This window comes from Microcebus murinus, chromosome 4 (genome assembly GCF_040939455.1).
Source record: "Microcebus murinus isolate Inina chromosome 4, M.murinus_Inina_mat1.0, whole genome shotgun sequence".
Lineage (NCBI taxonomy): Eukaryota > Metazoa > Chordata > Mammalia > Primates > Cheirogaleidae > Microcebus > Microcebus murinus.
Window position 1 is genome coordinate 45,268,443 of NC_134107.1, and position 12,010 is coordinate 45,280,452.

The window sequence follows — 12,010 nt, forward strand, 5'->3', positions numbered from 1 at the left end:
GACTCTGTCTCAAAAAAAAAAAAAAAAAAAAAAAAAAGGGTAAATTACTAAGTACAGTGTGGTATCCTGGATTATATCCTGGAAGAGAAAAAAGTTGTTAGTGGAAAAACTGGCGAAATCTGAATAAATTCTAAAGTTTACTTAATAGCAATGTACGAGTATTAATGTCTTAATTTTGACAAATGGTTATGTAAGATGTTACTTAACTTAGTTTTCTTTAATGTGTTATGGGAACTCTATGATTTTTGCAACTTTCTGTAAATCTAAAATAATTTCTAAAGAAAAGGTTTTATTTAAAAATGAAAATAAGAGCAGACAGCAAATGTGACATAAGAGAAAATCTAAACCAAAAGATGGTTCTTTGAAAAGTTAAATAAACTTTATAAACTCTTTTTTAAAAGTTAGATCATTCCACTCTTGCTGAAAATCCAGTTTACTGCCTTAGTAAAATTCAAAGCCCTGATTGTAGCTTCACAGTCTGACCCACTACCTTTCTGATCTGGCTTCTTATCATTTCTGTTTCTTTTTTTCTGGTTGGTTTTCTGCCAGATATACTTCTCATTGGGGACCCTTATGCTTGTTCCCTCTAATGCTCTTCCCCCAGGTATTTACATGGCTCACCATTTCACTTTATTAAGGTCTTGCACACAAATGTCATCAGAGGGCTCTTCACTAACCATCATATGTAAAATACTAACTCTGTATCATATGTACCCCTCCTTTACTTTTTATAGTTTTATTGAGGTATAATTTATGCATCATAAAATTTGCCCATTGTACATATACAATTCAGTGATTTTTTAGTAAATGCATAGTTATACAATTTTCACTACAATCCAGTTTTAGAACATTTTCATCAGTCCCAAAAGTTTACTTATACTAATTTGCAGTCAATTCCCACTCTAATCCCCAAATAACTTCTGATCTGGTTCCTGTCTTATAGATTTGCCTCTCTGGTCATTTCATGTAAGCAGAATCATACACTATATAGTTTTTTACACCTGGTTTCTTTCTCACACCATACCATTTTAGAGGTCCATCCATGTTGTAGTATGAATGTTAAATCTGTAGCTTCTTATGCTGAGTACCATTCCATTGTATGGTTATACCACATTTTGTTTCTCCAGTTACCAAATGATGAACATTTGGGCTTAAATTTGTAGTTTTTGGTTGTCATTAATAATGCCACTATAAACACATTAACATATAAGTCTGTGTGTGGATATATGTTTTAATTTCTCTTGGATAGATTTTAGGGGGAGGTCAGGAAGTTGCAAAAGTATTTTTGTTTATTTTTATCTTTAAGAGATAGGGTCTGCTTATGTTGCCCAGGCTGGCCTCAAATTCCTGGGCTCAATTCATTCTCCTTAGCCTCCTAAGTAGTTGGGACTATCGGCGTGAGCCACTATACCCAGTTAGGAAGTTGGAGAAGTTTTGATTGCTTTTGGCCTTTAATTTCTGGAGATGAGATGTTAATTCATCTTGCTAAAATGAAGTTAGGGTAGCAGTAGGGGATTTGAGGCAAGGAATGATGGTTTGGTTTAATATTCTATGGGAAAGGGGAAGGAGAGCTGACCAAGGACAGATGAAAGAAATGCTGAGTAGCATGGAGGTTCCTGCTAAAATTGGGTACCGTTCAATCTGTGTGGTTGTGAGATTTTCTTAGAAATACTTGGCTGTCTGGTAGAAGAAGCAGAGGAGAGAGTTTGATCAGAATGAGGGTATGAGGGCTAGAAGCAAAGGAGCTTGTGATCAGGGTATGATGCTGTCGTTAAGGTACTGATAGGGTACAGTTTTGGGGTTGAAGATATTGTGAATTTTCCACATGAACATTTATGGAAGTGAAGCTTTTTATTACAGGACATAGGGTAGAAACTCAGATAAATATCCAGAGCAAAAATGAGGGAAATGACCACATGTGAGTAGGAAGGCATATCAGTGTGGGCCAGTCAAGAGACAGAAACTATACTAGATATTTGAACAGGGAAATTTAAAGAATTGTTAATTAGTAAAAGATGGTTAACTTTTCAAAGGAGTGAAAGAGGACTCATAAGACAGGAGTCTGTATACTCTGGCTCAAACACTGAATCTCATCTGCTCCCTGTTTTTGCAAATAAAGTTTTATCGGATCACAGCCATGGTCATTTGCTTATGTATTTTCTGTGTTTTCACATCTTAATGGCAGAGTTGAATTGTAACAAAGGCTGTATGGCCCACAAAGCCTAAAATATTTACTAACTGGCCTTTTAAAGAAAAAATTTGCCAACCCCACTTTAAGGGTTCTAGAAATCGCAAATGTAGAAAAGCAGTTGTCACCTCTAGGCTGAGGAAAAATGGACAGTGAAGAAACTCTAAGAACTTATGCTAAGACCTCTACCCCAACCCCAGACCAAAATTTAGCCTCTCCCACAGGAACACACATGTTGCCTATCGCAAAGAAACTTGATAGAGGACTTTATTTAGAGCTGTCAGATACAAAGAGCATAGCCTGAGGGTGCAAGTAGAACTGGTCTATGAACATTGAGCTTTAACCCTGAATTTTAAAAAATAGAGGACTGGAATCCAGATGGGAAGTATCTTCCTAATGTTCTTGCATGCGAATGTCTCTTCTGTGTATTCTATTGACAAAACTTAACATTGTGCCAGCTGGCAAAGAGAATTGTTTATAGGGTCTAGCACTAGTATTACAAAGTAAAGTAAAAGAAGAGTAGATTTTGAAACTGATAATGAATTGATAATTGGCACATAAAGAATGATATAGAATGGTATAGGAGAATGGCCTGAGCATCAAAACTGGAAAGGTTCTTGCATGAAAGTGGAGTAAAAGGAAGCAGAATATAGGTTGAGTAAGCAAAAATGGGGTGCCAGAAAACAGACCTTCACACCCTGAGGACTTTAGAGTAATTGGGTGTTTTAGAAAATTAGGTGGTTTCATTTAAGCTTGAAGGTGAAGGGAATATTCAGTATATGCTAGCCAAGCCTCAAGGGTGGAAAAAATTTAAATTTTTAAGGGATGGTATAGTACTGAGTTTCAGTCCATTCTAACAGTACTTGGCATAAAAGTTTGGCATAAATGTTTTATGAATTAATGAATATTTCATAATGAGATATGTACTTCTCATTAAGAGTAGAGAAGGATTTTTAAATTCTTCTCATCATGTAAGTGATTTTACAATATATTAGTACTTGTACACTTTTGGATCATGATGAAATCAAGTGTGATAGCATGATACAGAAGAATTGTCCTCAAAGAAGTTTTTTTTTGTTTTTTTTTTTGTTTGTTTTTGTTTTGAGACAGAGTCTCGCTTTGTTGCCCAGGCTAGAGTGAGTGCCGTGGCGTCAGCCTAGCTCACAGCAACCTCAAACTCCTGGGCTCGAGTGATCCTTCTGCCTCAGCCTCCCGGGTAGCTGGGACTACAGGCATGTGCCACCATGCCCGGCTAATTTTTTTTATATATATATATATCAGTTGGCCAATTAATTTCTTTCTATTTATAGTAGAGACGGGGTCTTGCTCTTGCTCAGGCTGGTTTTGAACTCCTGACCTTGAGCAATCCGCCCGCCTCGGCCTCCCAAGAGCTAGGATTACAGGCGTGAGCCACAGCGCCCGGCCTCAAAGAAGTTTTTTGATCAGATAAAACTTATAAAGTAATGGTAGTATAGATGTAAATGATGCTTAAAAGCTAATGTTTCCCAGTGTTACTAATATGTGACCAACTTCTGAAGAACTTGGTTTTTGATACCAAATTTTGCAGGAGGGAGGGAAGGATTATTTTCAATGTGGAAATTATTCACAAATGGGAATTAAAATATAGTTCTAGTTTTAGTAATTTGCTACTAATTTATTGCTTATACTTCTGGTTCTAATAAGAAATTAATGGCATTTGCATAATTGTGTCAGACGAAGTGAAAATTAAGCCCTGCTTTTTCCTACTTCGGAATAAACTATATAATTGAAAAGCTATCTTTTTTTCTTTTTCATCACAAAAGAGTAGAGAATATCTGTTATTTATTAAATATTTAGTTTTTTACTTCATCTCTGAAATTGGTCCTTTAAATTTCACTTACTTATGCTTATTTTACTTTTTATTTTTAAAGAACCAGCACCGAGCAGTAGATCAAGTAATTAAAGCTGTAAGAAAAATCTGTAGTGCTTTAGATGGTGTAGAGACTCTTGCCATTACAGAATCAGTAAAGAAGCTAAAGAGAGCCGTTAATCTTCCAAGGAGTAAAACTGCTGATGTGAGTATTTTTAGTAAGTAGTATTTCGTCACAATATGTACTTGAGTTATCATCCATCACTTAAACTGGGAGGTTTTTGCCTTCTGCTGGACAAAATATTATCGTTTTAACTTTGGCTTTTACTTTTGAGTTGATTCAGTATCTTATTTGGTTAGGTGGGGATTCCTTGGTAAGGAGATAGGCTGTTTTATGAGAGATGACATTGAATTAGGTGAACCTTTTGTGTGTAGAGGAGGACCTCTGTCATAAATTAGTTGGTTGGGGGTTTAAAGGTAGATACTAAGCTTGGAGCACCTGGAAAGTAGTAGCTATCACTTCGCCCTCTGCATAGAAATGTCTGGTTGCCAGTGGGCAGAAATTCTGCTTTGGATCATACCCACTCCCTGTTGAAAAGACCAAGAGGCCTCAGAAGTAGTGACTTACTGTCTCAGAAGCAGCAAGGTTAGGAGCCTTCTCTTTATGTCATACTGTTGCTTTTAATAAAAGCTATCCCTTTTGGTATTTCCACGGGGATTTAATTAATTCTGTTCATAGGGGTGTTTATATCTTTGATTAGAAGGATGAAAGAAAAGGTACCTCAACAACCACCATAAATTTAAAAAATGGAAAAGTTATGTTGATGTTGTGTCCCTTGATATCTAAGAGATAACTCAGTCCATTCATTCTCAAAGAGATCCTATTCAGATGGTATGTGGAGATTTGGGTTTCTTTATTTCTACTTTATTATTTTGTGCAACTTTAAAAAAATATGAAATCACTTGGAGGTGATTAACTACCATGGTCTAATAATGTCTGAGGCTTTGATTTATTGTACCCATTTGCTGGATAGAGGAGCAGAGAGTAGGTGGGAGGAGAGCTTAATTTAAATAATTATAAAATCTTTTTGAGTCATCAAATGGTAATAGAGTTCTAGGTTTTTTTCTTTAAGGATATTGTTATACTATTATACAGCGACCAACGGAAAATAAAATACTATAATAGTGTACTTATCACTTCTAGGCTTCAAATTACTATTAATTATTTAATCAGTTTAACAAGGCAGACTGTTGTGTTTCTGATATTTTGTTGTAATTTTCACTTACTATGATTTTCTTCTTTTTTTTTGAGACAGAGTCTCGTTCTGTTGCCTGGGCTAGAGTGCCGTGGCATCAGGCTAGCTCACAGCAACCTCAAACTCCTGGGCTCAAGCGATCCTCCTGCCTCAGCCTCCCGAGTAGCTGGGACTACAGGCATGCGCCACCATGCCTGGCTAATTTTTTCTATATATTTTTACTTGACCTATTAATTTCTTTCTATTTTTAATAGAGACGGGGTCTTGCTCTTGCTCAGGCTAGTTTCTAACTCCTGACCTTGAGTGATCCTTCAGCCTCAGCCTCCCAGAGTGCAAGGATCACAGGCGTGAGCCTCTGTGCCCAGCCTGATTTTTTTGATACTAAAAATCATCTATTTATTTTGGGTTTTTCTCTTTCTTTTTGCATTCTTTATTGTATTGTTAGTTCTACAGACACTTGGGAGGTTTCCCTCGGGAAGGGTTTCTTTGACATAGCATTTAATTAAATGTATTGAAGATAAAGGTAAACATTATGTCATGGGCAGTTTTCTATCTAATATACATGTGTGTATGCAGGTGACTTCATTGTCTGGAGGAGGAGACACTAGCAAGAGTTCAGCTCAGGGTATGTGTTTAAATTCTTTGAATTAGAGCAATTATCATTACTTTTTCAGAGAATTATATTAACATTTTACTTAAATCTAGGCTCACTGAATCCTGAAAATCCTGTTCAAGTAAGCATGGACCAATTAACTGCAGCAATTTATGATCTTCTCAGACTTCATGCAAATTCTGGTAGGAGTCCTGCAGACTGTGCCCAAAGTAACAGGAACATCAAAGAAGCATGGACTACAACAGAACAGCTCCAGTTTACTATTTTTGCTGCACATGGAATTTCAAGTAACTGGGTATCAAAGTAAGTAACTGTTTAAAAGAAAATATGCACAGCTTTATCTAGAAGCTATTCTAATCTTGTAAAACGTCAGCATCCATTGTTATTTTAGCATTTTAAATGATGATACAAAAATCAGCAGATACTTTTGTGGTTTTCATAAAAATTACAGAGATGTTTGAAGCTATTATAGTAAAAAATATAACTCTTACATGCAAAAAGGACAGGAAAATATATGTTGAAACTTACCAGAGCAAAAGTTAATTAGTAAGTCAATTTAAGACTGCTGGTCTTTCTGCCTTTCCGTAGAAACAGAGTAATTTGAAACAGTGTAGTGGGGCTGGATTTCAAGACATTTTTTTCCCTTTAGTAGTTTAAATTTACAGATTACTAAGCTTTGAGGTCTACATATATCTTCTATTGAAATTTTAAAACAGGCTTTCACTTTTTGATTTTGTCAATGCCATAAAGACATTATAGCAAATTTTTGCCAATTTTAATTTATTTGAAAATGACTAATATGAACTGAAAAGTCTGAAATGATACTTTTCGTGAAAGTCATTTCATAATAGCTTAATGCTATGAAGTAAAGCCTATGGAAGATGTACCAAAAATAAATTCCACTTACATTGAGCTTTAAGGTTAAAAAATAACATAATGACTTGAAAGTGATATTTTAACTCATTTCAGTAAATATTTACTGAGCACCATATATGGGCGATGTTTTTAGTACTGGGAATTATAAGGGAGCAACAACCTCTGCCTTCCTAGAACTTGCATTTAAATGGGCAGTTCTGTTGTCTGAAGATATTTCCTTTTTAAAAATATTTACAGGGATAATACCCTCCACATCCTCCATATACATACATACACACAACACACTCGAAAATAAATTTAGGGACACTAATGTGAAGAACAAATACCCAGTGGAAGATAATACAGAAAACAGTGATAATTAAGATGGAAAGAAAGTTAATAAAGTGCTGAAGTAAATGAGAGCAAGTGGGATGAAGTTGAGAAAAGTAATCAGTTAGCTTAGGGGTATTTTGTGAACCAATGAAATTTGAATTGAAATATATCTAGAATAATAAATAGATTGTACATATGAACAAAATGGTTACCATATAAGCCTAGCAGTAAGAATATGAGTAGAATACAGTTTTATTGAACCTAAGATTCCTGCCTTACAAGATTACCTGACTGTATCTAACTGCCTCTGTATTATTGGCTAAGTCACTGCTGTCTAATAGAGAATACAATAGTATGTGTCCCCTTGGATGGAAGCTGCCCAATAGACTAGGAAGATTGGCTCAATGCAAGTCAAGTCCATACACTATTAATATGTTCTATTTTAGTAGCTTAGCAAAGGAAAATGACACTGAGAGAATGTATTATTTGTCCTCTTTCTTCCTAGAATTTACCTAGAAATGGTTAAATACATTATTCAGTGTCATTTACAGTAACTAACTGAACACAAAATTTAAATAAATTCTCTAGCTGGTATCATTATGGCATCACTTGAAACTGGTACATAGGGACATATGTTCTCCTGTGTACACCCTTTGCTATACCTCTTCTCTATTTTCATAGAATTTGCAATGGTTAAATTTGAGATGGATTTCTAAAAATTTCAATGAATAGTTACCATATTTCAGAGATTAGTCACTTTGAGGGAAGAATTGCTAATGTATTTGTATTAGTTAGCTAATTTGTATTATCAAGATAGAAATCAAATTTAACTATTTTTTTCCTCAGCTATGAAAAATACTACTTGTTATGCTCCCTATCTCACAATGGAAAGGATCTTTTTAAACCTATTCAATCAAAGAAGGTTGGCACTTACAAGAATTTCTTCTATCTTATTAAATGGGATGAACTGTAAGTGCAATTTCTGGCTTTTTATTCTTTCAGTGTGCCCTGTTCTGTTTTCAGTGTATACATCCAAGCTTTAATTTTTATTACTGTTTTCATTGAAATTCATTAACTTCTTACTGATGTCTTAAGGCCTCTTCTAGATATAGAATCTATAGAGTTTACCTATAGAGTCTGTTCTATAGAACAGACTGAAATTCTCTTTTAAAAACCTGAAATACTCTTTGTATCACTAAATTGCAAAAACATACTATTCTTTTTAGACATTATCAAGTTAAAATATAAATTTACATAAAATTCTAAAAAGATGGTGTTTTATAAATTGCTTACTTTAGTATTTATTCTGTAATACTATATAACAATCCTGGCCCTTGATTACTAGATAACAAAAAAAAAATTATCTTAAATCTATGTGGTAGATATTTTATACTAATAATTTTAAAATACTATTTTTAAACTCAGGGAATTCTCATTATTTAGGCAGATAGGCAGTTGAACTTTTGGTATTTGTTCCACATTTATTAAATGGTTTCCTATTTTTCTTTCTTATTTCTTAAATTGCAAAATAATATGTGTGAAAGCAATCAAATAGCACAAAAATGCATATGGGGTAAAAAGGTCACCCTGTTTTCAACATTTAGTATCTCAAGAGTGACCACCATCAACCTCATGTTTTAATTCTTTCAGACATTGAAAAAAAATGCACTGGTAAACATATATGTCTGTTTGTGTATATATGTGCACACTTACATCTCCAAACAGAAATGCTCATAAACATTAATCTAGTTTTTTCAAGAAAAAAATTCATTGACTAAAATTATTTTGCCTGGAAATTGATGGTATAAGTCTTAAGTAAAGGTGCTTACAGGTTTTTAAAGAAAGAAATGTTATATTTTGAAAGTTTAGATTGTTAATAAAATTTGTTTATTTACGATTTTTAACAGTACAAATTAGCCCAATTTACGAAGTTTACTTGGGATTAAAGATTACTTGATAAATCAAATAAAATATCTAAAATTGTCAGTCTCATTTAAGGGTTAAACTTCATATTCAATCTAACTTGCTCTTTCTATTAATACATTTTTCCCTCCATAGAATTATTTTTCCCATCCAGATATCACAATTACCATTAGAATCACTTCTTCACCTTACTCTTTTTGGAATTTTAAATCAGAGCAGTGGAAGTTCCCCTGATTCTAATAAGCAGAGAAAGGGACCAGAAGCTTTGGGCAAAGTTTCTTTACCTCTTTTTGACTTTAAACAGTAAGTATTACTGAATTATGATGGTGAGTTACTGTGGACACATCTGCGCTTCAGAATTGGCTGAAAGACAAGGGGCTCGGGGGAGAGACAATGGCACATATGAGCAAATGAGCTGCCTCAGTTTTTCCAATGTGATAAAAGGCCAGTTCAGAGACACAGATAAGAAGAAATCAAACAAAGTTATTGTGCTTTAAGTCTGAACATACCTGAATGGGTATGCAGAGGATGTTTGCCAATGACTCTATTTTTTAATATATTTTTTTGAGACTGAGTCTTGCTCTGTTGCCCGGGCTAGAGTGCCCTGGCATTAGCCTAGCTCACAGCAACCGCAAACTCCTGGGTTCAAGTGATCCTCCTGCCTCAACCTCCCGAGTAGCTGGGACTACAGGTATGTGCCACCATGCCTGGCTAATTTTTTCTATATATTTTTAGTTGACCAATTAATTTCTTTCTATTTATAGTAGAGACGGAGTCTCGCTCTTGCTCAGGCTGGTTTCTAACTCCTAACCTTGAGTGATCCTCCAGCCTCGGCCTCCCAGAGTGCTAGGATCACAGGCATGAGCCACCACGCCCAGCCTGCCAATGACTCTTTAACTGCCATTTTTATAAAGTACAGTAGTATTCTCATAATTCATTGTCTTGTAAATTCCCTTGATATTAATAAAAGAACTTCATTTTTGCTCTTCTCATCCCTTTCTTTTCTCCAGTTCAGAGAATCTACAGCTGCACATTATTCCCTTTCTTAATTCTCTTTCCCTTACTAATCTATCCCTTACTACCACAAGCCCCTGGTCTTTAATCTCCAAAGGTCCCATATATGTTCAGTAACCTATTGAGGGATTCTTTCCCTTATCCTTGAGGATACAGGAATTCCTTTTGACCTCTGTCAATTAAAATAGCTAATGGGATGGTGAGATCTATCTAGCCTTTCAGCTGAGTATTTTAGTTATGTTCTAAGTAATAAGAGGTTTCATGAGATGATCAAAGTTCTTCCTAAAGTGGGAAAAAAAATTGAAGAAGTTTGGGATACGTTACATTCAGCACATGGGAACATTCTGGTGATAGATAATGCACATTAGCATATTAAAGCAACTCTAAAGTTCTATAGTCAAGAAGCCTATCTATATTTATGACATATTTACTGTAATAACAAACACAGGTAGCACTTACTATATAGGAGGTATTAGTCTGAGTACTGTACACATATCCTGTATTCCTCACAACTGCCTTGTGAAGTAGATGGTGTTATTCCTTTTTATAGAGGAAGAAATTAAAGTATAGAGGTTAAGTGACTTTCTTCAGGGCACTTAGCTAATAAGTGGTAGAATTGGGATTTGAACCAGGTAGTCTGGCTACAGGGTCTGTGTTCTTAACTGTTATCCTATATTGACATTCTTGAACTTATTTGACAATATGACACTCTTTTGTTGTTCTAGAATATATCTTTTGAAACACTGTGTTCCAGGGGACAGTTTGAGAAATGATTTTTTTTTTCATTTCTTTCTTTCTTTTTTTTTTTTTTTTTATTTTTTTTTTTGAGACAGAGTCTCGCTTTGTTGTCCAGGCTAGAGTGAGTGCCGTGGCATCAGCCTAGCTCACAGCAACCTCACACTCCTGGGCTTGAGCGATCCTTCTGCCTCAGCCTCCCGAGTAGCTGGGACTACAGGCATGCGCCACCATGCCCGGCTAATTTTTTATATACATATCAGTTGGCCAATTAATTTCTTTCTATTTATAGTAGAGACGGGGTCTCGCTCTTGCTCAGGCTGGTTTTGAACTCCTGACCTTGAGCAATCCGCCCGCCTCGGCCTCCCAGAGAGCTAGGATTACAGGCGTGAGCCACTGCGCCCGGCCCCATTCTTTCTTCTTTTGATTAAGATAGAGTCTCACTGTGTTGCCCTGGCTAGAATGCCATGGCATCAGCCTAGCTTACAGCAACCTCAAACTCCTGGGGTCAAGCGATCCTTTTGTCTCAGCCTCCCGAGCAGCTGGGACTACAGGCAAGGGACTACAGCCACCATGCCTGGCTAATTTTTTTCTACTTTTGGTAGAGACGGGGTCTCTCTCTTGCTCAGGCTGGTCTTGAACTCCTGAGCTCAAACGATCCTCCTGCCTTGGCCTCCCAGAGTGCTAGGATTACAAGCATGAGCCACTGCGCCTGACTGGGAAATGATTTAATAATGCATCTATTTAACCTAAGATAAAACAATTAAGGCTGAGCATGGTGGCTCACACCTGTAATCCTAGCACTCTGGAAGGCCAAGGCGGGCAGATCAGTTGAGGTCAGGAGTTCGAGACCAGCCTGAGCAAGAGTGAGACCCCATCTCTACAAAATATAGAAAAATTAGACGGGTGTGGTGGCACACACCTGTAGTCCCAGCTACTAGGGAGGCTGAGGCAGGAGGATCACTTAAACTCAAGAGTTTGAGGCTACCGTGAGCTATGATGATGCCACTGCACTCTAGTCAAGGTGACAGAACGAGACTCTGTCTCAGAAAAAGAACAAAAAAAGATAAAACAAATATTAAGATTGAAAAAATTCAAACCAGGCTTGATGACTCACATCTGTAATCCTAGCACTCTGGGAGACTGAGGCAAGAGGATTGCTTGCGCTCAGGAGTTTGAGGTTGCAGTGAACTACAGTGATTCCACTGCACTCTTGGGGGGGGGTCGGGGGGGGGACTCTTGGC

General features: G+C 36.2%; 1 protein-coding gene across 2 annotated transcripts in view; it reads left to right on the top strand.

The window, feature by feature from the left end:
* Positions 1-12,010, top strand: part of PIK3C2A (phosphatidylinositol-4-phosphate 3-kinase catalytic subunit type 2 alpha) — a 106,626-nt gene that overhangs the window by 58,155 nt on the left and 36,461 nt on the right. The window contains exons 9-13 of one of the 2 annotated variants that reach the window (XM_012780671.2): positions 4,099-4,242; positions 5,870-5,918; positions 5,999-6,209; positions 7,941-8,063; positions 9,153-9,320. In XM_012780671.2, the coding sequence (XP_012636125.2) occupies positions 4,099-4,242; positions 5,870-5,918; positions 5,999-6,209; positions 7,941-8,063; positions 9,153-9,320 (695 nt within the window). The remainder of the gene's footprint in view (positions 1-4,098; positions 4,243-5,869; positions 5,919-5,998; positions 6,210-7,940; positions 8,064-9,152; positions 9,321-12,010) is intronic. The other variant, XM_012780672.2, reaches the window with a different exon arrangement.